Source organism: Microtus pennsylvanicus, chromosome 3 (genome assembly GCF_037038515.1).
Source record: "Microtus pennsylvanicus isolate mMicPen1 chromosome 3, mMicPen1.hap1, whole genome shotgun sequence".
NCBI classification, from domain to species: domain Eukaryota; kingdom Metazoa; phylum Chordata; class Mammalia; order Rodentia; family Cricetidae; genus Microtus; species Microtus pennsylvanicus.
The window spans coordinates 28,312,984-28,338,985 of record NC_134581.1 but is presented as its reverse complement, the minus strand read 5'-3'; the positions used below and the strand labels follow the sequence as shown (position 1 = coordinate 28,338,985).

Here is a 26,002-nt window from a genome sequence, read left to right as displayed (position 1 = left end):
GAGATTTAAAGGATAACATTTCTTCCCCAGAAAGACTCATGCTAAGCAGAGAAATAAAGAAATGTCTGTCAAATATGAAGGGCGTAAGCTCAGTGAACAAACACTCGTCTGCCAAGTCTCAGAAAGCCATAACCTTGAATGCCTTTGAAAATTGCAATTGCTGGGGCACAACAGAGGAATTTATTCCTCTGCACAAATGACACTTCTTACTGGGTCCTCTAGAGAGGCGCAGAGCGCGGAAGCATAGGTAAGTTTATCTCAGGGAGAGACTAATTAGCAAAGGTAGGGTCATTTGGTTCATTACATTAGATGCACTTTTCCATTGTTTACATTTTCAAATATTCCTAGTAAGACTATAAGAACCAAAGAATGAACTCCACCTACAGCCAACACAATTGGCAGCGGGCATTCCCCTATGGCCACCATACTTGGCAGCGGACATTCCCCTATGGCCACCACACTTGGCAGTGGACATTCCCCTATGGCCACCACACTTGGCAGTGGACATTCCCCTATGGCCACCACACTTGGCAGTGGACATTCCCCTATGGCCACCACACTTGGCAGTGGACATTCCCCTATGGCCACCACACTTGGCAGTGGACATTCCCCTATGGCCACCACACTTGGCAGTGGACATTCCCCTATGGCCACCACACTTGGCAGTGGACATTCCCCTATGGCCACCATACTTGGCAGTGGACATTCCCCTATGGCCACCACACTTGGCAGTGGACATTCCCCTACAGCCACCACACTTGGCAGTGGACATTCCCCTACAGCCACCACACTTGGCAGTGGACATTCCCCTACGGCCACCACACTTGGCAGTGGACATTCCCCTACGGCCACCACACTTGGCAGTGGACATTCCCCTATGGCCACCACACTTGGCAGTGGACATTCCCCTACTGCTGCCACAGTTGTCAATGGACATTCCACTATAGCCACCACAGTTGTCGTGGATATTCTATGGCCACCACACTTGGCAGTGGACATTCCCCTACGGCCACCACACTTGGCAGTGGACATTCTACAGCCACCACAGTTGACAGTGGACATTCTACGGCTACCACAGTAGACAGTGGTCATTCTACAGCCACCACACTTGGCAGTGGACATTCTACAGCCACCACACTTGGCAGTGGACATTCTACAGCCACCACACTTGGCAGTGGACATTCTACAGCCACCACAGTAGACAGTGGACATTCCCCTATGGCCACCTCAGTAGACAGTGGACATTCCCCTATGGCCACCACACTTGGCAGTGGACATTCCCCTATGGCCACCACACTTGGCAGTGGACATTCCCCTATGGCCACCACACTTGGCAGTGGACATTCCCCTACGGCCACCACACTTGGCAGTGGACATTCCCCTATGGCCACCACACTTGGCAGTGGACATTCCCCTACGGCCACCACACTTGGCAGTGGACATTCCCCTATGGCCACCACACTTGGCAGTGGACATTCCCCTATGGCCACCACACTTGGCAGTGGACATTCCCCTATGGCCACCACACTTGGCAGTGGACATTCCCCTACTGCTGCCACAGTTGACAGTGGACATTCTACAGCTACCACAGTAGACAGTGGTCATTCTACTGCCACCACACTTGGCAGTGGACATTCCCCTATGGCCACCACACTTGGCAGTGGACATTCCCCTATGGCCACCACACTTGGCAGTGGACATTCCCCTATGGCCACCACACTTGGCAGTGGACATTCCCCTACGGCCACCACACTTGGCAGTGGACATTCCCCTATGGCCACCACACTTGGCAGTGGACATTCCCCTACAGCCACCACACTTGGCAGTGGACATTCCCCTATGGCCACCACACTTGGCAGTGGACATTCCCCTATGGCCACCACACTTGGCAGTGGACATTCCCCTATGGCCACCACACTTGGCAGTGGACATTCCCCTATGGCCACCACACTTGGCAGTGGACATTCCCCTATGGCCACCACACTTGGCAGTGGACATTCCCCTATGGCCACCACACTTGGCAGTGGACATTCCCCTATGGCCACCACACTTGGCAGTGGACATTCCCCTATGGCCACCACACTTGGCAGTGGACATTCCCCTACGGCCACCACACTTGGCAGTGGACATTCCCCTACGGCCACCACACTTGGCAGTGGACATTCCCCTATGGCCACCACACTTGGCAGTGGACATTCCCCTATGGCCACCACACTTGGCAGTGGACATTCCCCTACTGCTGCCACAGTTGTCAATGGACATTCCACTATAGCCACCACAGTTGTCGTGGATATTCTATGGCCACCACACTTGGCAGTGGACATTCCCCTACGGCCACCACACTTGGCAGTGGTCATTCTACAGCCACCACACTTGGCAGTGGTCATTCTATGGCCACCACACTTGGCAGTGGACATTCTCCTGTACTCACGTCACTCCTTGAGCCTGTGCCGTCTCACTGGAGGTAAAGTGCACATAATACACAACAAATGTTTAAGGAATGGAACTCTAGGCTCAAAAATTGATATGGCCCAGATGAAACTTTTTCAGGCTACATTGTAACTAAAACTGTCTTGATAAAAAAAAAAATAAGATGAATATCCCTAAGCAAACTCCTTGGGTTTTTCTTTGGCTAACACTGGAATTTTTGTTTATTATACTTAACTATGTCATACGCACCCAAAAGCGTACATTTTTACCCATTAACATTTTTACCTAGAGAGCCTACATCCACGTATTTCTCTTACCAGCAGATTCTTTAATTTTATGCTCTAGAAAGCAGGAATAATAATGAGGAAGCAGAGGGAGGTGGCAGGTACAACTTAAGGAGCGTTTTTTTATATACATTTTATTTATAAGATTTAAATCATCTTTAATTTTTAGTTTAGTCGGGATATCTGTTATTATAACCCTATCTTAAAGAGATATGGTGGAAGTTTTAAAAAGGAGCCTTCCCTAAGACAACCAGCCAGTGACGTGTTGAGCCAGTACTGAACGCCAAAGCCTTTGCACCCTGGCAGTCCTCCATGGGCACTTGTCTAGCATGTGTACAGCCTCCCTTCCCATTGACAGTGAAGTGATCCCCCTCCCAGCCAGTCTGAAGTCTCTGTTCTATCAAGAATATAAGCAGAACCTCATTTCAAAGGCACAGAGGACTTCGCTTTAGTCTTCATCCTTTATTTGATTATCTCAACATGGGGTCCATCCCTCCCCATACTTAATAAGCTGAAAGTCTTGTCCATTGTCTTGGAAGTCCTCATCACGGTGTGTCAACCTTCAGTTATGGTGGAGTAGGCTCTACACCCTCCCCCAATTAGTGTCTATTCCTTAGTTCTTCCATTAGCAAGGGCTGCCTGTCTAAAACTCTTGTTCCTGTGGAGGTCTAATGGAAGAACATTCCAGACAGAACAAAATCCCAGGGGAAGGAACCTTCACAGCCTGGGCGATAAGTAGTAATGATGTTGCTACAGCTGGAATAACCACGGGGAACATTCCAGACTATGCATGTGGAAGAGAAAGAGGCAGGAGCCAGCTTGTGTTGTTACCTGTCACCACACTGACGCTGGGTAACACACTCAAACTCTAAGAGGTGTGCAACAGGAACCCCACTGCTGTGTGCTACCTTGGGCACACACCATTGCGCTGTCAAGAATAGAGGCTAAAGCATGCATTGTTTCTTAGGGTTAGCCTCAGTTTTAACATTCTGCTACTGCTTGCTACATTGTATTCACCGGAGAGAGTTTCCAGAACATCCTAGAAAGTAGGTAGATAAATAGGCAACCCTTCTTTGGTGGAAAGTACTGCCAGGTTTCATTGGAAAGATAGTGGCACAGAGAGTTGAGAAACTGGTATTTCTAACATAACTCATCTGCCATTTGGTCTATAGTAAAAAGTTTCAGTTTTACAATAGATAAATTTTGAGTCTTTTGAACATGGTTGGCTTTATTTTATGATTATGATTGGTTCCATCTTGATAAACATTCTGTATGAAAAAGATATGTCTTCTAGCACATGTTTAAATGGCATACCCAGCAACTGCAGGATATAGTTGGTATAATATTACAAAAGTGTCAATCATTGGAGGAGAAGTTGTAGGTCAGTTGTTGAAGTGCACGCCTAAAGGCATGGATTCAACCTATGTCACTGTGCATGTTTGGAATTAGTGGTACATGTGTGTATTCTAACACGTAACGCGTGGTGGCAGAAGGATTACAAATTCAAAGCTATCCTTGGCTACACAGCGTGAGAGTCTCTCTCAAAATAAAAGGCTGGGTAGGGTGATGTCTCAGATGGTAAGGTGCTTGCTGAGAAAACATGTGTCTGGTTTCAGGTATCCACCACCCACACGAAAGGCCAGGCACAGGGATATATGTCTCTAATCCCAGTGCGAGGAAGCAGTAACAGGCTGTCATCAGGCAGCCAGCCTAGAAGAATCGATGAACTCCAGGTTGAGTGAGAGACCCTGTCTCAGAAAATAAGGCAGATAGTAAAAAGTCATCAATTTCTGCCCTTCATAAACACATGTGTACACACCACATGCACATGTTCTCATACTCACACATATGCACCACACACATGCACACAGAATGTCAGCTGTGTGGAACTGATTCTGTTTTAATCTACTCATTTTACCAGATGCTGATGCAGTTTGCCCCAGCTAGAGGTGTGCCTGTTTCTCCTTCATAGATTGGCCAATACTGCCTCATATACTTCAGATAGTTCTTTGAATATAGGACTCAGTTTCTTTTAATACTTTGAAAATTGTATTCTCTTGCCTTCAAGCCTTTATTTTTTCATGAAACATTAGAAGTGTTTATTTTTCTTTTTGCCGAACATAATTTGATCTTTTTTAATTTCATTTTTTATTTTCGGTTTTAGAAGCTTGACTATGGTTTGTTGTTCTTTAAATTTATCCTAATTCAGAGTCACTGAGTTTCTTGGATTTTCATGTGGATGCTTTTAATTGAATTTATGAAATTCAACTGTTGTCTTCTTAAATATTCTGGTTTTTGTGTTCCTTGTTCCCTTCATGCATTGCAATCATAGAATTGTTAAGCCACTTTATATGTTTTTCTTATGTCATTTAGGCACTTTCCTATTATTCAAATGCTATTTCACTACAGTGTACATGTTCAATTCTTTAATTTATCTCTTTCAAGCTTACTACCATTGGCAGCATCCAGTCAGCCCTTAAGCCAATATAGTCGATTTTTCTTTCTAGATATTATGTACCTTTGTTCTGGAATCTCTCTTTTATCTCTTCTTTCTTTTTTCTTTCCCTCTTTCTTTTTGTAGCTCACAGTTTTCTTCAGAGGTTTTCGTTTTGTTCTTATTATCTCGGTGAGTTTAAATTCTCCAGCATGTTCTTTATAGCTGTTTTAAAGCCTTTCCCTATTAATTCTAATGCCCGAGTTATTTCAAGGTCTGTTTCTATCGATTGCCACTTCGGGTGTTTCATTTTTGTTGCTATTTTATCTACAGCTTATCCTGTTGTTCTCTGCTGCCTATTACCCAATCATTGAGTCCTATTATGCCTGTGATACCAGGCACCCCACATGGCACACCACTGCATATTCTGAAAGTGATTTTGAAGTCGTTGCATAGGCAAAGGAACATGGCTTTCTTTCACTTTGCTTTCAGATGGGTGCTGGATACTGTATAATGGAGCCCTGAGTCAAAATGTGCAACTCTTTTTTTTTTTTTTTAGCTTTATCTTGGTGGTTGTGTTTTAGGGGGTTCATTAGCATATTTGAGGGTTGCTTAAGTCGGGATCTTGTTTTGTAAGATACATTGTCCATTGTGGTGTGTGAGTGAATGTGGATACAGGTATATAAAAGGGTTACCATGCCAACTAAACCATGCTGTAAGTCAGGTTTCAGGTAAGAGTACTGTGGAACAAGAATAATGACATGGTGTGAACCCCCCCCCATCTTTATGTTCATCCATGTATTTGTCTTTTCTTTTTGTTTTGTCTTTGTCCTCATTCCTCAGTTTGTAATATGATCACTTTGGACCCATGATTAGTTTTTGATAGACTGTTAAGAGGGGAGATAAATTTTCTACCTTACAAATAAGTTATTTGGTAAAAATACTTCTCAGAGAACTATGCAAATGCAGGCATCATCATTTATTACATTTTTCAATTCCTCTGAGTACTTTTTGTATCTAGAATCCACAATAGAGTGTGAACTAGTTAGTGTTCACTATCTACTGCTACATAATGACTTAGAACAACACATGCTTATTAGTTCAAAGCTTTTATGGGTCAAGAATTTGGAAACAACTTAACTGAGTGTTTCCACTCAGGGTCTCCTATGAGGTTCCAGACAAGGTGTCAGCTGGAGTGATTGTTTTTAGAAGACTTTTATAGATCCAGAGAGTCCATATCTATGTTGACAGAAGCCCCCAAGTTCTTCCTAGCTGTAGAAGACTCTGGTGACACATGGAGCACTCCACAGGCCTGCTGCAGAGTCGTCACTTGGAAGCCAGCTTCTCAGAGCAGGCAGTCTAAGAAAGAAAGCAAAGAGAGAGTCCTGGTGTCTTTTTAATGAGCGAATCTCGAGCACGGCATAGCATCATATCATGTGTATAGTACATTTTAGTCACTAGATATGCGTTTTTAAGTACATGCTGCACACAGTGTTGAGGGGAATTAGGCTCCATTCTCTTAAGGAAAGTAGAATAAAAGAATTTGTAGGAAACTATTTTAAAAAACCAATATCGCATTTCCCTGAGCCAAACAATTTATCTTTCCTGTATGAAGATGCATGTATCACCAGCCCAAGTCATATGAACCAGGTTCATTCCTTGGCAACTAACCCAGGGAGTACAGGCTAACCGTGGGACTATTGAGATACCTGGGAGGCAGCTTATTAGAGTTTTGCCCATCTCTTGATTGTTATCTTCCCCCATGTTTTTTTCTTACTCACGCATTTACTGATCCTCTTCTTTGGAACATATAAGAATGTGTTTGGAAAGGTGGAAGGTGAGAATATTTGCATAAAGTGTTTCTATGTAAGGACTAAGAATTGATGGCTGACCTTTTAAAAAGTAACTTCAAAAATTTTCCATTTGCCCTTCAGTAATGATATGAGCCCCCCTCAGAATCCTGGAATCTTTACTTTAGAGCACAAAATGTGGTTCTCTTTTTGGTAATTAGTAAATCAAGGCATAAATTTGAGGTCACCACATAAGACTCTCCATTCTGGTCAGAGGTAAATAAGGCAAAATACCAAAAAACAATTCCATCTTTATTGACCATCAAATAGCAGCTTGGGAACCCAAAAAAGGCCTCCCATCATTGTTGAAATAATTTCAGAACCCATTTACTAATCATTTCACTTAACTTCTGTCATTAGTATTGCATATGAAACATTGAGGAAGAGAAAAGAAAGCACTTCTTCACATACCCATCTGAGACAAACAACAGTCCACATGGATCTGTGTCCCATCAGGGAAAGCCTCATTTGCACAGTATTTGGGAAAAGCCTCCACATTTGCTTAGTACTATCCTTAGAAGCCCGTTCAGCAAGCAATCCTTCCTTGCTTCTGAGTCTGGCTTTTTATAGGTTTCTGGTTAGAGCCTTTGGCTTTTCCTTCACCAGTCCAAATAAGCCCAACGTAAAGAAGACCATCATGATTTTTCCTCTCAGCGTGGAGCCACACATGAGGGCTCAGTAGAAAGAAACCGATCCACTTCCTGCTGTGCCCTGTCAGGTCATTTCCCAGTCTCTACTCTGGTCCCTTGTTCGAAGAGGTGGAGTGGAGCTGGGGAAAAGATCAGATTGCCTGGCCATTTTTAAATGTTCCCAGAAACAGAAGATAATAAAGGAGCCAGAAATTCCATATACATCCATCATCCTGCTTCTTAGGCGTAGCAACGCAAATAAAAGGTAGAATTCAACACTCTTGAATTTCCAGTTCCCATGCAGAGCTGGGGAAACCTGAGGCTCTGGGTCTGTGAGTGTATCATTGTTATTCAATGGAAGAAAGTCCAAACCTTGGTCTTGGGAACATTTAAGAATCCATCTGGGGGTAGAAAAGGTGAGGATACGTTGTATCCTATGCTTGTTCTAAAATGCATATCCCTTCTCTGGAATAAAGAAACTTAAGAGAGAATAACTGTTGTTAGTGATAAAGAAAACCACCATGGAGCTGTGGTCCACCCTCCTTCTGATGACTGCTTCCATCCGCTGTCCTTGAAGCATGTATGGATCGCTATTTCCACAATGCAGATAGACTGATGTCCCTCCTGTCCTCCGCACAGCAGGACCATTCTAAGGGCCTCCTGTCTGTGCTGCCTTATCAGATGCCTTCCCTCTCCGCCATGACTGCCAAGGCTGGCCTTCCCTTGGCACCTTTATCTTTAGCCCCCACTGCTCAAGTGTAACACACACTGGACTGACTCATTTATTTCTGCTCATTTATTAATGGCCTTTCATAACTAAGTTATTAAGTCATCAATAACTCCAGAGAAATAAATGAATGGATCCAGATCTGGGCCAACAGATGTTTAAGATACATATTGAAATCTTTAACTAGGAGCAGCATAACAGTCAATTCGTGGTCATCAGTGAAATTTTCCCACCTGGGAAAACGCATTCCACCCCTGTTTTGGTACAGTTATAACTCCATTTACTTCTTTACAAAGTGAGATGGATAGCACCTCCATCTCCGGTCACTCAGCTAAAATAAAGGTTGTTTTTTAATTGCCTATGGCACTCTGCAGTTGACCAAAAAAAAAATGTAGATGTTTTCCCAGAATTAAATCCTCTCAGGAGAGCTTCTAAGTTCCACTTTTGTATCCTTTGGAAGCAAAATGAAAAGGAGGGAGAAAGAGGGGAACAAGGGAAGAGAAAATCTAGGAGCCTAGAAAACCCTGGAGAAGTGTGCCCAGGAATCTAAGTTGTATGTAACTGTTCCTTCTCTCCATGAGCACCCCAGAGTCTGTCCTTGTCTTCCTGCTCAGAGACCCCTTTTGCCTTCATTGGCCTCCTGTTTATACCCCAGAACTCAAACTTAAAATATGCTTAGAGATCTCCATGTTCCCCACGCACCTTGGGTTCCTAGTCTTTAAAACAGGGGTGATGAGAAAACACACTCTCATGACTTGTTATCAGAATCTACAGTGTGTAAAAATCATTTAGGATGTTGTCTGACATTGATTGGCATGTGTTCAGGAAGCAGCCACTGATTTTAGAGGGGTCAGTAGTACAAATATAGTCATTCCAAATGGTTTTACTTTCTTAGAGACCAAACAGTCTGATTTCCTCAATTAATTTTACAATTAAGAAACTATAATTTACACTGAGTGTGCTATAATCTTAGCATTCACTAGATTGAGGCAGGAGGATGTCAAGTTTGAGGTAAACCTATGAAAGAATCTGAGGATGAAAGAAAAGAGGCGGGAAAGGGAAAGAAAATTATGAAATTTTGCTGCCTGTTAGAGAATGGCTGTGCTGTCCGCAGTTAAATAGGAGACCCTTGGAGGAAACACTGTCTTTGGAGTCTAGCAATTCAGTCCTAGGCGCAAATTGCTGCACTTCTTGCTAACTATGTGACTTTGTACTCACATCTTCCCTTCTCTGGGTGTCTCTAGGTCCTTGAGCACAAAATAGCTAGAACTCAACCAACCTAGATGGATTGTGGTGAAAATTGAAAAATAATGATTGGAAAAATTAATGACTGAATAATGTGACTAGCGCGCTGCCTGGAAGTTAACGAGCGTTCGATAGCGAGGAGCTGTCATTATTTCAAAGGTGCTCAGCTGGGCTGTCAGAAGCTGGCAGCTGAGCCTCCACATGCTACCCAAGCTCACCACCTCAGCACCCACCCTTTCTTCCTAAAAACGGGGGAGGGGTCCCAGCACCCACTTTTGTCAAGTCTACTCAGTGGCTGTTCTGTGATTAGTAGATGCTACCAACTATTGCAATCACCCATGCCTGTGGATGAGTAAAACTCCGAAAGTCCTTGTTCTCTAGGAAAAAGAAAAGGAGAAACTGAGAAGGAAAGCCCCCACATTCTGTGCAGAGATTTTTTTTTAACTAGTCCAGTCCATTGTGAGAAGTTTTGCTCTGGCAGCTGAGCCCTGCCATGCTGTGGGCAATGGAGGCTCATAAACAGCTTGCCCACTCTGCTTCGTTGACACCATTGCTCTGATGCTGTTGTTGGGTAAACATGGCTACAGAAAGACAAGGAAGCATAGAGAAACTGAGCCAGATGACTACATTCCTTTTAGAGAGAGAGAGGAAGAAATTCTAACTCTTGATACCAACAATGGCACTTCATCGTTCATAGACCTCATAATGCCCATAAGAGACAACAGGCTCTCATGGAAGGATTGGGGATGGAAAATGAGGTCTATAGTTGGTGGGTGAGAAAAAGTTACCCTCTTGAAGATTTTTTTCAAAATCATTATAAAAGGTTAGAAGGTTTTTAACCCCAGCAGAGGCAGAGGCAGGTGGATCTCCATGAGTTTGGGTAAGTCTGATAGATATAGCAAGTTCCAGAACAGCCAGCACTACAACATAGTGAGGTGCTATCTCAAAACCAAAAACTAAAAAAAGCACAGCATAACGTTGGACTATTAGGGTGTTAAGAGAATCTTTAAGGGACTGTCTAGCCTATCTGTTCTCATTGCTTGTCATGGAATCTCCATCACTATCCCAGGAACAGTGGTATTCCAGGGAGTATCCTGTAGGAAGCTTTCAATTTTGAGATGTTGGAGATCTTAAGACAGAAGGATAGTGAGTTTGGGTTTAGTTTCCGTGTGAAACCATTTTCTGCTGCCCCATTCTCGACAAAGGGTAAATGGTAAATAACAGTGGGACACACTTGCCTTTTTTGTATTCCCATCTCTTGGAGCCGTAACATTTGCTGGTAGACATTTCACAGAGCAAGGCATAGCTATTCGTCATTATCAACAATGGGGGGGCCTGGGAAGAGTAAGAAACAAGTTAATGTACAATGAAATCAAATCAGGCTGGGCTTGAGGAGGCCGACTTCAGCGTAGCGCGTGGGTTTCCACGGTCTTCTGTGCATCATTGTACATCAGAACAATGCTCACTTTCTTGCTGATCAGCCAAGTCATAGTATAGTTTGAAGTGGAAATTCTGGGCCCAGACAAAGCAGAAAATTGGTACTAAGCCTACTGCAAGCAGCAGTCACAATCGAAACTGATTGAAATTCTCTTTCCTTAATATGCAAAATGGAACACTCAGACATCAAAATGCTCCCAAAGATGCATCTAACCACAGTACAAGCATCTTCAGCACAAACCTTTCCAGTTGCTTTCCTGGTTCTCTACCTCTGATACTCTGCTCTCAGGCAATGCCGTTGAATACATTCTTTCTCTTCTGTCCCTACAGTTTTTATTGGCTTCCCATCAGGAGCATCTCTCTTTGAACTGTTCCTAATCTTAGCAGAAAGGCAGAACCCAGTCACAGCCTTTACCAGAGATATATCAAAAAGACAATGAATGAAAACTGGCGTAACCAGCATTAGGTTGTTATTTCTCTAGTAATTTCTTGATAATCCATAAATAAATGCCACCCAGATTTGATTCAAGTGGACTGCAAGATTCCTACAGCTGCAATATGAGAAAGCAGATTTCCACTGGTGTCCAAGAGTGATATCTCCTTAGCTAATTAATAAAAAGTGAGTGATTAAGAAAGAGAATGCTGAATCATACCACTAAAAATGTCTCATTCACATAGTAAGATCTCTGAGCTAATTTTAAAAACTCCTTCACCATTAAAATGAACATGCCTAGACTTCTTTTTTCAATGTGTCATTAGTCATGTAGTTAAATTGGTCATGGTGTGACATGTATTTAAGATGTACCGTTGTCTGTGGTCTCTCTCCAGGAAGCAAATTCGTTGGGTAAGAACCTGACGAAGACGGAGAGTGCGCAGCTCTTCAGGATGTGGTATGGATTCGATCATAAGTATCCTTTCTAATGACAATTTGGCAGGTCCTCCTGGGGACAGATTCCTCTGCACCCTCATCACGGAGGAATAGGACTGCTACTTCCTGAGGAGCACACAAAGGTAAAGTGGATCCACGGGCAAGCTTACACCAAGGAATGATTTCAAAACCTAAAACCACATAGACCATTGTGAGGCGTGGAAAAGCAAAGGAAATCCCTGTGTAAAATGTACATGATGTTTCTGTGGTGATCAAGTATTTAATGTCGGATAACAAAATCGCATGGTCCTGAAGAATTTATCTATTTTGTTGTTCTATATAAAGGTCTTACAAGGTCTTACTTCCAGGTGGGCTTCACCAAACGGTCTCAATGGCCTTTGCAGGCTTTGGTTGGTCTGATGGGCGTGGACAGGCCTGAGCTAAACCCACTTCCCAGGAACTGTATATACCCTTGTGTCCTGTGTAAAAAGATGGGGTAGGAGGAGCAATGAATGGGCTGAGGACCGGAAGTCTGGTTCCTCATAGTGTAAAACAGTGTTGCTCCTTGTTTCCCCTCAGGAACACTTTAGGTAAGCTTTTAACTCTGAAAAGAATTTTTTAAAAACATTCTAGCCATCAGTGTGAATGCAGCAGTTCAGACATGCCCTGTCACGTGAGTTCGAGGGCTGAAACGCCAGGCTGAAGTGCTTGGCCCTGTAGGAGCAAGCCGTCCATGGCTAATCCAGTCAAGAGCTCCACGCGGGAGGAAACAGACAATTGTGCTGTGAGCTGAATGTGTTGGGTCCTCGGTGGTTTTCTGTAGTGACAAAATCCCTCTCCATTCAGTGAGAAAAAGCCAGTCTCTGGGATTAAAACCCAAAGCAACGATTAAAAACCACAACATGTCGAAGGGAGAGGGGAAGTTAAGAGGAGAGAAAGGATCTTTTTTGCAAGCTTGCTAGAACTCTGCAAACAGGTGAAGGAGGAGAAGCTATAACGGGAGGGGCGAGGAGGCAAGAAATACGGTAAATTCACATCTGGGATGAAAGGAGCACAGATCAGAGAAGGACTAGAAATTAGAAAGGAAGGTTGAGAAGGAAGTGAAGAGAAGCCAACTGAAGATGCACAGAGAAGGTAAGGAAGAGCATGTTCTTGTAAAAAATTAGAGAACATCTATTCCTGTAGTGCTCCATCTCACGTGGTGCTGTGGAGGGCGGGGCTTGGACCTGAGCTTGGCTTAAACTCCTCTGGGCTGTCTGTGGCCAGATTCCTCACTGTCAGCTCTGCATTTGTGTAGGCAGTGCAGGCTACCACCCTGCAAAAAGCAATGCAGCTTGGTCATTAGTGGCCTCTTGCTCAGGTCTCATTAGCTACCTGGAGCCTTCCTGGTCTCTAGGGAGTTTGTTCTTGGCGAGTTATTGCAGGTTTATACTCCTTCTGGACTTTTCTTCTAGAAACAGGTGCCATTGATTTCAGCCTCTGATAAAACCAAATTTCTAGGAAGGTGTAAGAATTGACTGAAGAAAACACCTAATGAAACACACAGCAAGGAAATAGGACATCAGAAACCTGGTAAGAGGGTTTGATATTCTTCCTCCAAATGCTGAACGTGCTTTGAGGGAAGCTTTCCAACGAAGAAAAAGGATGAAGTAGAAAAATTAGCTAGGAGACAAGAAAATGAAATTTGGAGCCCACTCAAATTTTTAGCTTGGAGCAGCGGCTCTAAATTTAGATGATGTCACAGTTTTTAATCTCACTCTCCACCAAAGGTTTATTTCCATACGATTAAGGACAGCCTAGTAGAAATGAAAGCAGATTTATCCTCTGTGTAATATCTCTCCGCGCGGCCATGTGTCCTCCTGTGCATTCATTCCAGACACTGCAGTGCAGCCGTCATTGCGCCAGGACCCTTTCTCAGAGACATCAGGGGTTGTGTGTCCTAGTTACGGTCTGACGTTTACCTGGACAGTTTTAATTCTGTGACCTCATCATATAGCTATATTTTCAGACAAATTATAAATGTGGCATTTTACATTCACTCTGCTGTCCACTTATAACCCTGTCACCCTAATAGGTTAGGCTGTGCCAGTCATTGCCAAAGTAGGGACAGTCCCCCACTGGAGTCAGGTTAGCTAACCTTGACCAGAGGAAATGTTAGGATGCTGGTAGAAATGGGCTGTACAGTGCGGAACTAATGAGACTTCATTTCTGTAAAATCCCATCCCACGCTTAAAGCAGCATAAAGAATTGTTGCTTGTTTTTGTAGTACTGAGAGTTTAAACCAAGGGCCTAGCAAATGCTAGACATGAGCTATACACACACGCCCACTTTTAATTTTCTATTTTGAGGTAGCATCTTGCTAAGTTGCCCATACTGGTCTTGAACTCAGTCAAGAGCCCAGGCAGGCCTTGAACTTGCCGCCATCTTGCCTCAGCCTTCTACGAAGAATTCCTGACAGAATGGAGAAGATAGTTCCGTGATAGGACTCCTGCTGACGATGAAAGGCCTTGGGTTTGAGTCCTAGCACCATAAAAGGGGAATTTTTGGCAAAAATAAATAAATGGGCCTTCAGACACACCTGAATTAGACAGTTCTCCAGAGAAGCTGCAGGAAATGATCGATTTATGCATATATGCATGTAGAGACCCATTTCAAAGAACTGGTTTGTGTAGTCATGGAAGCTAACAAGCCTACAGTTTGAAGGGCACGCGCTCAGCCTGGAAGCCAGGGTAGCTGCTAATGCTGCAGTCTTGAGGAAGAATCCTGCAGAGCCTCCTCCGTTCTGCTTTCAAGGCTATGCAACTAATTGCAGGAAGCCCACTGGGTAATTTATTTTCTTCGAATCGACGGGTTGTACATTTAACCACATCTACAAATGCTTTGGAGAGTAACATCAAAAGGAGGCTTTAACTAACTACTGAGGTAGTCTCTTAGAAATCGTGTCATGATAACCCCCATTCCTATGCAGTGGATACCCAATGTTCAGACTCCAGGGTGGTTTATTATTTCAACATTATTAGCAATAAAGCAAACCACTGGGGCTCACATTTTTTGTTGTTTTATTTTTACATGACAAGTAATTCATACATACATTCTTAAGAAAAATTTCCTCAAGACTACAGGGGTTGGGGGAATTACACAAATGAAGATTTAATAACGATGTCCAGTGGCCAAGCACAGTACAGAGGGCTTTCCACTCAGCCCCACACTTCTGTTCTAGGCTCTGCAGGAGATTGGGCATGCTAGAGAATACACACAAAGAGACCATTGGGGTCAAGGGTGGCCTCAGTGCAGCAACCTGGGCTCTCGTGTTTAACCATGTTGTTAGAAACCTATAGTGCCAAAACTGATGATTAATGCCAGTTTCATCACAATTCAGTGTGGGCAGCAATTCTGAACCATGCAACAGAAAGAAGAAATTGAGACATAAGGGGATGGTGGGGAACAAATGCCATTGGGTACTACCAGGTACTGACTTCATGAATCTTAGAACCTCTCTTTTGGTTTGGATTCTTACCACCACCCTTGTGACAGAAAGCCAAACTCCCGGATCACTTACCTAAGTAGCTTCATATTCTCCAGCTGGTAAAATTCAATTCTGTTCAAGCCCAGATCCCTCCAAAGGCCACAGAGATATTCAAATGAACTTTATTGTGAGGGATGCTTACTCTGCTTATAACACCAAACCCCTTAGCTCAATATGTGCTTGGAGCTGCCCTTTAGACAAGGACGAGCCTGATTCCTCACTAGTGCACTACTTGCCTCGCAAATGTCTGTTGACAATATTCTGGTGCGATCAGGGTTAGGGGTCAGAGTCGGTCACAAAGAGAATACCCACCATGGAGGAGCTGCTAAGTTTCTGAGTCATATCCTTGAAGTTTGGGCTGGGCTATACTACAACAGTAGAGCATTCAGAATGTGTGAGGTCCTGCATTCGATCCCTAGCACCATAAAAACAAATCATATCTTCAGCTTTTCTGGGGCATAAAGTTAAATATGCAAGGTACTTTAAAAAGAACTTCAGTCTTCTAAAGCAATAGATTTAGTCTAACTAAGGTCCAAGGAGGCAGAAATGTAAACCAGACATCAAATGTCTGTATCAACATGTGTCCATGGGGTGGAATAGCCTTCCCTATCCAGAAGATTAAAGTCAACTCTGGCTCCGTGTGCTCTATGTGTGTCAGGGACAGCTTCTTGCTGGCTCTCTCCTCAGACTGCAATGCCTCTACCCTTCCCCTCTCTCATTCCTCTTGCCTGCAAGACCCTCCTGGCGCTATATTGGAATCAGCAAGTTCCTGTAGGGCATTCACTCAGTTCTTCTCTGCTTTATAACTTCCCTACAGACGTACTTTCTAGTATATTATGTGCTTTCTTTTAATTGCCTCCTCTGACCAGAATATATTCTCTCTGGAAATGGAGATGTGGGGCTGTTCTTGTTCTGTGGTTGTCCTTAAGACACAGAATAATGTCTGGCAGGGAGGGGACACTCAATAAATATTTGTTGGTTGAATGAATTAATGATGAATGAATGAATGAATCAGACAAGCCGGAAAGCAAGGTTTTCTATCCAAGGCACCTTCCCTTCAGATATTGATGTAGCAAGAACTGCATATTCATTATCTGAAGGTTACTAAGTGAGCCCACAAGCAGGGCAAGGTCGATTAGATGGCAGTGGTGTTCATCTAGGCTGCCCCATATAGATGCTCTCCCCTAGCCTATGTTTCTCACTTCTGGATATAGACAGCCACACACCTGACAATTACCTCAGCTGCCCTCAAGTCGGTTCTCCCTTCTTTAGTCCCTACCCTACACAGGGAGAAAGAAATACATTCTCCCCCACCCATTAATTTTCTGGTGTAACCACCAGGATTTTGCAAGCCTAATTTACTAGTGACTTAATTAATAACACAGGAGCCCGAAATGTCATGGCTTAGATTCTGGTTAAAGAAAGATGATTATCTACTACATACAAGAAAGGACTTTTTAAAAGTCTAACCTCTTAAAGGATCAACTCAAATGACCCAGATATTGCATGTAGACATGGGTTCTCCTCTGCGGCTGAACTACTGTGGCTAGCCTGGCCCTGGCTTAGAGGCCCTGTGTGCTTTGTATGGGTGACTGAATATAGCTTATCCCAATGTTGGTTCCCAACCTCACTAAGAATCTCACATAATGAACAGGTTAAGAAGATACATTTGGTGCATCCTTATTCATATTTTAAGACATCCGGTAGAACGATTGGGCTAGACTCGGGTGTTACAGCTGGTGCGGGAATCTTGCATGCCTTCTCCATGACTAATGGTCCTGCTGGCTTGTCGGCTGCCTAGAGTCTCTCTCCATTCCGTCATTTATCATTGCTCTCCTTAAGCATGTGTATATATTAGTCCTACCAAAGCAAATGACACAAGATAAAAATGACCTTTTCCAAAATAAAAAGGGCAGCATCAAATCATCTTGAGCACTTCCCTTGTGCCAATATCAACTAACATAAGAACTTAGTGTGTGCTTGCCAGCATTTTACGTGGTGCAAAGAATTCTCAGAGATAACAATGAGTTGGCAAATTGACTCAGCAGTAGAGTTTCAGAAAGCCACAAGGGTAGAGAGCTCACAGAGCGCACGGACCAAGTGCCCACAGAACAAAAGATCACTGAAGACGTGTGAGTGCTGTGGCTCTTGTATGTTCCCATTGGCCAGGGTAACAGACTCCCTGAACATGGGCATGAGTAGTTGGGACTACACTCTAAGAGACACAACGCTAAGCATCTGGATTGTTCTCAACAGTATTTGGGACCACATATTCAGGGAGCTTAAATGAAACAATAGTTTGATCTTAACAGAGAAAAAGAAAAAGGGGGTGATAATGGAAGAAAGATTACTTCTCCTAAAACTTGACGGAATGCTTTCTATCCCATGTGGTCACTCTTACGTTGATTCCTAGGTGTGAATATTATGAGCAGAAACCTGAGTTCCAAATGAGTGCAGATCTTCCCTGTGTCATTTACTGGAGTAGTGATATAGGCTTTGTGAATGGTTGAGTCTGCCTTACACAGTGTTCCGGAAGAGCAGGGACTTCTGCTTCATAAATAAGCCACTGAGCCCAAAGGTGGGAAAGGCTCGTCTGAGGTATCCAGTGTTGCTGCTGGACCTGAAGCCAGCAGCATAATCTATTCAATGTCCCATCAGAGGACCCGAGGCTCTTGGTTCATGTGCTTCATCTACTGAGCGCTCCTGTCCTTGGCGTTTGTGCGTTACCAGTGCTGTGTTTGTGTCTAGTATTGTCTTAGTTGTCATCATAGTATTGCAATATCATCATTTCTTAGTAGTTCATTAGAAGTTTCACCAGTCTGGGCATGAGGCACATTTTATTTTCATTAGCAAGCGGAGAAGATAGCAAAATCTGCAGGTAACTCTTTAATGAGTGTCCACTCTGTACCAGGTGACACAGTAGGCAAGCAGTTCTCAACCCGTCAGTCACTATCCCCTTGGGAGTTGAATGACTCTTTCACAGGGGTCACCTAAGGCCAATGGAAAACACAGATATTTGCATTATGATTCATAATAGTAGCAAAATTTCAGCTATGAAAAGAAGTAGCAATGAAAATATTTTTTCTGGTTGGCAGTTATCACAACACGAGGATCCATATTCAAGAGTCGTGGCATTAGGCAGGTTGAAAACAACTCCATTAGATGCTAGATTTCTGTAGCTAACAAGGTAGGTGGGCACCTACCTTGAAGTTCTGCTGTTTGCCTTGTTAAAGTGAGTATTGGCCCCGAATCCTTTTGAAGTCACCAATGAGAAAGAGCCTTGAGGATAGGGGATGTGTTTAGAGGAGCTCAGATTACAAACATACATACATTACAGACATACAGCCATTGGTAGCTCTCACTTACAAAATGTAATCAGATGACCCAAAGTAGCTTCAGGGAAGCACCATGATTTGTACATATTTGAGACAAGCAAAAAGTAGTCTGCTTCCTGAAGGCTGTCTCTGAGTAGCTCCCTAATGGTGTCCTCATAGAAGAATGACTACAGCGTTGTCTCTGCTTTCCCCAGGAAGCTGGCTAGAAGGCATGCTCCCACAAGGAGCAGCAATTCTGCCACTGCCTCCATCCCTGGGCTAGTTCCTTGGGCATTCCAGTTGGCTTTCAATCACCCTTTTCCTTCATAGGTGTCGCTGTTGAAATGGCTTTTACCTAGTCCTTAGTTTTAGTCCCCAGACAATAGAAATTAAAATTAACTGCAAGAAAAAGCCAGTTTCCTGGGCCCTGTGTTCTAATGACATTGTGGTGGAAGCAACACACAGGACTTGTAACAGGGTAACAGAGACCGTCATGTTCAAGTCTACTGTGGATCTTTACTGCCTTCTTCCCATAATAGAATGAATGAATGCATGCTGCCTTGTGTTTTGTCTGCATCCTGAGAAAGCTGACCAATTATTAGAAGCCTCCGACCGAAAGCAACCCAACTCACTAGCATCCCAGAATCAAAACATTGAAAACACTCAAAGAGTGCTATTTTCTTAAGTACATCATAAATCCATAGTTGGAGACAGCTCTTCAGGACATGGACTGTAAGTACAGATTTGACCCTCTGAATTCCTGCCCAGACACCATAGCCTCCCACTGTCATTATGAAAATCAGGTTCTAAAGATGGCAACTGAGTTTTCCACAATAGTCCTAGAGTTAGTTCTATGTGAGCGTTAAGACCACTGAAGTGTTTTTTTTCTCTTTTTCTCATAAACATATTTTAATAATATCTCTGTTAGATGAGAATGCTTTCTTATTTCACCTCCTCTTTAAGCAAACAAAATGAAAATTGAGATTTACGCAACCACAAAATCAAACCGTAGATCCACCTTTTGTGAAAAATAGGTTCCCAAATTATTTTAAATTATGACACCAAAGCAGTCTCTTAAGGATTTTCCCAAGGTACAGCACTGTCTTAGACATTCCTCATTCCTTCGCTGATTCTTTATTTGACTTGTGGCATGATTGTCAAGGCCATTTTAGGCTCCTGATACATGGTGTAGACAAATTCCACAGAGCTGCTATTCTAATATGGTTTTGTTTGATGGTTTCTGATTTATAGGTATCCTTTTAAGAAGGCATTTCTAGAATAAAGAAAAGCACCCTCAAATGTCCCTTTTATCAAATATAGAAGATCTGCTTTCATGGCCAGTTATTGATTCTCTGCTGTGAATCACTTTGCCTCTTAGCTTACATCAACTGCGATTTGCTGTTGTGGCCTACCCAAGACTAGTTACATAATCATTTGGTTTGTTTTGATTATTAAAGGGAGTCACTCAGGGCACTTGGAGTGATGCTTAATAAACTGCTAATTTTACTCTGCATTACAGCCACGGTTCTAAAAGAAGTGCCGTGTGGTGCATTTAATGTTCATTATCACTTGTTCGCTGTGAGTTGGCCAACTCCCTCTCTTTGACACCCCGGCAATCGTGTTTAGCTTAGCAGCTGTATTTTAGTACGTAAGGACGACTTCGGTCTCCATAAGGAAAAGGCTTCATCTGGGCTGTGAGCCACCAGAGTTCTCATCTGACCCCGAGTCGGCAGCCCAGACTTGGGGCTAGGCTGCACTATTTTGTGCTCTGTGCTGTACACACAGTCGATTCACTTATAATTTCTCCTGAGTTACGCTTCATCCTTCCATAGTTACTGTTCTGGAAATTATGCCATGGAGAGCAATTTGGACTTGATAAAGAAGTGCAGCAATTTTTTTTTGATTCCACAATGGCAGCAATGCTAGGCTTTGATGATAATTATTCCTCTTGTACCTTCCCTCGATAGAGGAAGCCTCCCAATTGCCCCTTCCAGGTGAAACTGTGCTGCTTTGCCATTAACGATGTGATGTTGTATTGATGATTTCTGGGTTAGTGTTGTATCATTTGATCTAAAGATATTCAGAGAAAACAACGTAGAGACTTTTAAAATTGAATGCGCACTGCTTCAGTATTGCCAGTATTGCATTTTGGTTTCGCATTTCTTTCTCCTTGGAGGTGGGGGAGTCTTCTGTTACAAAGTTTGTCACTTAGTCACTCCTCAACTGTGGCATCCAGGGTATTTCCAAGTTACAAATTCATGAGCTACCAGAGACATGCTATCAGCATAGAGGGCTGCTGCTGCCTGCACAGATTATCGCCTAGCAGGAGCCTGGTCCCTCTGGAGGACTGAAGTTGCTTAGAACCTGTCTGTATATAAAGCCATTGTAGATGCCACACAGCACAGAGCGCCCCAAATCAAGGTCTCCCTCACAGGGTAGACGTGGCGATGGTGTCTCCGTGTATGTCACACCGCCTCGTAAGTGTGAAGGGACAGTACGGCCCACTGATGCTTCACAGAGGACGTGAATTAGGACAGAGTCATAATTACTGTTCTTCCATGGAGGAATTAGTCTCCTAACGTGGAATTCAAGGATGAGACAAAAATCTGAGCCTTCTAAACAAGGAGAATAGCATGATGGTAAGCCTTGTGACAGATATGGATAGAAGAATACCAGCAAGGCAGAGAGAATCAGAAGAAAGAGAGGAAAGGCAGTCTCCAGAGGGCAAGCATATTTCCAGAGAGGAATGCGTTTAAGCGGTCCACAGTTACAGTCACAGCAAGAATTCTCAGCTACATGTGGGGCCCCATGCACCTGGGAGGCAGAGGCAAACAGAGCTCTGTGAGTTCAAGCCCAGCCTGTTCTGTATGAGTTCCAGGGAGACCGTGTATTAGAATGGGGCAGGGGAGAGGAGGAAAAGAATCCTCTCTTACTGCTAATTTATATTTTGTCTGGTGGCTTAGTGGCTAAAAAATGAACGAAGCATTTTTATTCATCCCCATGACAGTCACTGATCAAACACTTACACTGAATACTTTCAGCACTTTTCTCCCTCGGGTGGGGGAAGTACGTCTTCAACCTTCTTCTGAAGCCGTAGAAGTAAATTAGTCATCAGGTCCTGGTCACGGGGACAGAACACTCTAAACTGAACCACTTCCAAAAGTCTCCACTTCTCAGTGTCGCCCCTTGGGGATTAGGTTCCAATGGATGCGTTCTGGCACCACAGACAGCTGAAACATGGAGAAGCTGCGGAAGTCAAAAAGGCGTGCGATGAGAAGCAGCTCTGGAGAGTCAGGGATCCATGTGTGGAGAGGACTTAGGCACTGAGTGGCCGTCAGAGTCGACCAGGAAGCTGAGGGTGCGAGAGGCTTTCTGGCTGGTCAGAAAAATCACCAGCAAGTGCAAGGTGTTCGGCCAAGCACACAACTGTCAGGAAGTAAAACCCGAGTGTTCTCCACGTGCAGTCTGTCGGTCACACACGTCACTGGCAAGGAAATCATTTTTCCTCTTGAGAGCGGGAGATGAATGCTAAGCACAGAGTCCCCCAGCGCCCTTGTTACAGTGATGACGGCTAATGGCCAGATGTCCAGTGATGAGACAGGGAGAACAAAATGGCCTTGGAGAGCTGCTTCCCAAACAGCCACTGATTTCCTATTTGGGTAAAAATTAGTGCAGTGAAATTCTCATTCTACTCTGAGTGATCTTCTGGGTCTTCAGCCTGCCCTCGAAGACATAAATGTGTTAAAATAGGAAAGTGTTCTCTCATAAAGAGATGGAGTCTTAGATTTCCTCTAATGATGATGATCCAGTAGGGTAAGAATTCAGGGCAAAGTCAAGCAGAATACTTTCCAGCTAAAAGCCCAGCCATCAGCCAGCTGACCTGGTCTTTAGCTAGCAATCTACTATCAGAAATGGCAGGATTTCCAACAGAGGTCTTAGCTAACCTAACAGAAAGCGTGTAGATGAAAATTCACTTTGAAAGAAAAAGTTGCTCTTTGTTCTCAGACTGGTAAACCGCAATGTCACCAGCCTCCCAGCCATGCCCAGCTCCCAGGGCAGCCTGTTGCCAGAAAGAGAGGCTGGTGCTGTCGTCTTTCAAAAGCAGGGGAAAAAGCACAGGGGAGCCACCTTCCTCCCAAAGGAAGCAGACACATCCTGCGACCCTTGCCTTTGACACCCCTTGGAGCTATTTCCTCAAAATTCCTTGAAATCCCGCCGTGTACAGGGTCTCGTTGACGTGTTGCCTATAAACATAGCCGGAACACAGGATGCTCTGCAGGCCCATGCCTGGAGTTCTCCTGTAGAATAACCAGCTGGTACTGGAATGGTCTGGAGCAGCTTTGCGTTCTCCTCCCAGCTTTTCCCCAACAACTGCAAAAACTGTTCCTTGCATCCCTCACTCTGGCCTAGGCTTGGATTGCAGGCACATTGAGTCATTCTGGGCACTTTCAAGTGTAGCATGCTAGTGTCTGTCATGAGAGCTGGCATATGCCACAGGCTCAAAGTGCTGAGAAATGAAGGGGTCTCCAGAAACAAGCACCCCACATCTTAAACAGCTCCAGCAATATAAGCTCAGAAGCCTGCTCTTGAACTGGTTTTGACCAACGTTTCTCCTTCCCTCTAATCCTCGGGCCCTCTGTAAGCTGCGACGCTCAGAAGACGAGCGTTATGGTAATTGGTAATTGTACAAGCACTTCGCAAGCATCAAGTGCTTCATAAAGTTGAAAAGATACTAAATTCAGTGGCAGGTTTACAGGCCCGAAGGCCCGGAGCCTCTCTACGCAAATAGAAACAAAGGATTTTATTACGTTTTTATTGTTTTTAAATTCTAGCTGATTTCCCACTATATTCAAGATTATGATGAGCATGTAAGTTTCCTCTCAGTTGTCAGACACATCAGATCAAGAAATTTTCCTCCCTGCATCTTTGGTTCCCACAAATCTCACTCCTCGAAAATGCTACACCGCAACATGGCCACCTTTGACCTTCCCGAAAAAAGCTGATGGCCTCTGGCTGGCCAAGGCCTTTCCTTCCTGACGCAGTCCTGTCAGAACTGTTTGTGTTCCCAGGAGGAACTGCACTTAAATCCCTGCTAAACGTGTCTTTCTTGTGAGTCCAATCTGTTGCAAACTTCAAAAATTTTGAGGGCCTGTTAGAAGACTTCAGTTCGCGGTTTGTAAGCCGCAGTTCCGGACTCAGCAGTAGGTCTCAAAGTCAGTTTAGTGGGCTCCTAGCTGAAGTTTTTAATACATCAGAGTGTACCGCATTCTGTAAGCTTGATGTCTGTTGGCCTTGTGCCCTACCATGCCCTGTGCAGGAATTCTCAGGACTTTCCCCCAATTGTTTTAAGTAGTCAGCGAGACAACGTGCCCTGAGAAACCAGAGGAGTGGCTCATCACTTGGCTTTGGAAAAGTACAGAATCGATGCCTTCGAGCTGGACTTAGGTAGAATTTAACAGATTGGATGGGGATGGGGGGGACGATAGGAAGTTTGAGGTTCTTACTTCTTAGGTGTGGAACCTTAAGCTCCTGGGCCCCTCTGTGCTGCTGTTTTTAAATCCACTGGTCGAGTCACATTTGCCCTATAGAATAGCTGTACCATACAAATGGAGTGAGCAAGAACTAACACGGCAAACAATCGCTAGGTGTGCTGGGGGCAGAGTCGCTGCCTGGCACGTTGAGAACCAGCTGTTAGAAGAAGACGGTCTAAAAAGTCACATGAAAGGAAATTTGTAAAGATTTTGAGTGCTGGGGGAATTTGCTGGGCTGTGATTCGGGAGACAATGAAGAATCAGGTAGTGTGTGGACACAGGAGTAACACTGGCTGCTTTCAGAAGGATTGATTCAGACGTCACCAGGTAGCTAATTATGGCAGTTACAATGGGAATAGACAGGAAAAGGGCAAGGGTTAGAAAACTCTTGCTCCAGGTCCCGAGAATCAGCTGTGACATTATTGAGGACATCAGGTCTACAGAGATAAAGGGTCAGGCGGTAAGGAAGTAGGGGTGCGGGTGACCATAGGTGCCCTGCCCTGGTGACCCGAAGTGGAATGATGCAGTCATGGTGGACAGACTGTGGTGAGAGGTAACTAGGAAGTGGATCCCCCTCCCACCCAGGTATTTGGGGAGTTCATGCAGAGCCAGTTCTTGGGGGTAAGCAAGCCATTTCCCTCACAGATGGCATTCTCTAGACCTCTGAGTGAACTCACTTTTTCTCTTCGAGCAGCTCGCTTACAGGGGAACGCTCCACACTTAACTCCCCGTGCAAAGAGAGACAGAACATTTATTTCAGTATTTTGTGCTAATTTGGTCTCATCAACTTGTCGTCTGTCTGTAGACCTCACCGAAATTCACCTCAGGCTAACTCGTGTCATGAACAGGCGAGGCTGGGCCACATCCTACCAAGTCAAGTTCAGACTCATTAGCCCCAGGTGGCACAGCATGAGTCTGACAGCTCAGTTCACACCGCTGTCACTAAGCTATGTAACGTGGGGATAACTGCTGGAACTCTCTGGACCTTGATCTATAACGTATGGATGATGACAATAATAACCTCTAGAAAAAAGATAAGATCTCCTGAGTAAACTGGGAGTATGGGGAACTTGGGGGATGGGGGAGGGGAGAGGCAGGGAGGGGAGCAGAGAAAAATGTAGAGCTCAATAAAAATTTTTAAAAATTAATAAAAAAAAAATAACCTCTACATTGCATGATCTGGGTAAGAGTCCCACAACTGTACACAGCACATGTAACAAAGAGTGTCAAAGAAAAGAGGATTCACCCTAACCACCCCACAGCCTTTCCATGTTTCCATAGAAGGGTTCATGTTGGCTCTGCCCAAGCAGAAGCTCTGCCAGGACTGGTCTGGCCAGTCCTGTCCCTTTAGGAGCAAAAAACTGTAAAAGCAGCTCTAACTGCCAAGCTTATGAAACCCTGGAGAGGGGCACGTGAAAACACGGGTTCTCGGAGTGAGGGTTCTTACACAAACTTGCATGCAGACTGCATTGGGTTAGGGAAGTGGCTTCTGTGGCAAAAGAACAGAGAGGGAGTTTCTTTTAGCTGTCAGACAAAGAAACAGGTCCTTGGAGGCCTGGTACAGGCTCACATGGCCAGCGAGCCTGAGTCGCAAGCCTGATCCACAAGTTGCTGCTGGTGACTGCCAGGGCCCAATTGCACGGTCTTTGAATGTATGTTTGAGTCTATTTGGGAAACACCTGGTTTTTCCTACAATGAACACTGTATTTACTTGAATAAAAGTGCTT

The 26,002-nt window shown here is 44.2% G+C and overlaps 1 protein-coding gene across 3 annotated transcripts in view; it reads left to right on the top strand.

Moving 5' to 3' along the window:
* Slc9a9 (solute carrier family 9 member A9) overlaps positions 1 to 26,002 on the top strand; it is a 546,122-nt gene that overhangs the window by 441,344 nt on the left and 78,776 nt on the right. For 2 of the 3 annotated variants that reach the window (XM_075964988.1, XM_075964989.1), the window contains exon 14: positions 11,869 to 11,944. In XM_075964988.1, the coding sequence (XP_075821103.1) occupies positions 11,869 to 11,944 (76 nt within the window). Of the gene's footprint in view, positions 1 to 11,864; positions 11,945 to 26,002 lie in introns of all 3 variants that reach the window. The other variant, XM_075964987.1, reaches the window with a different exon arrangement.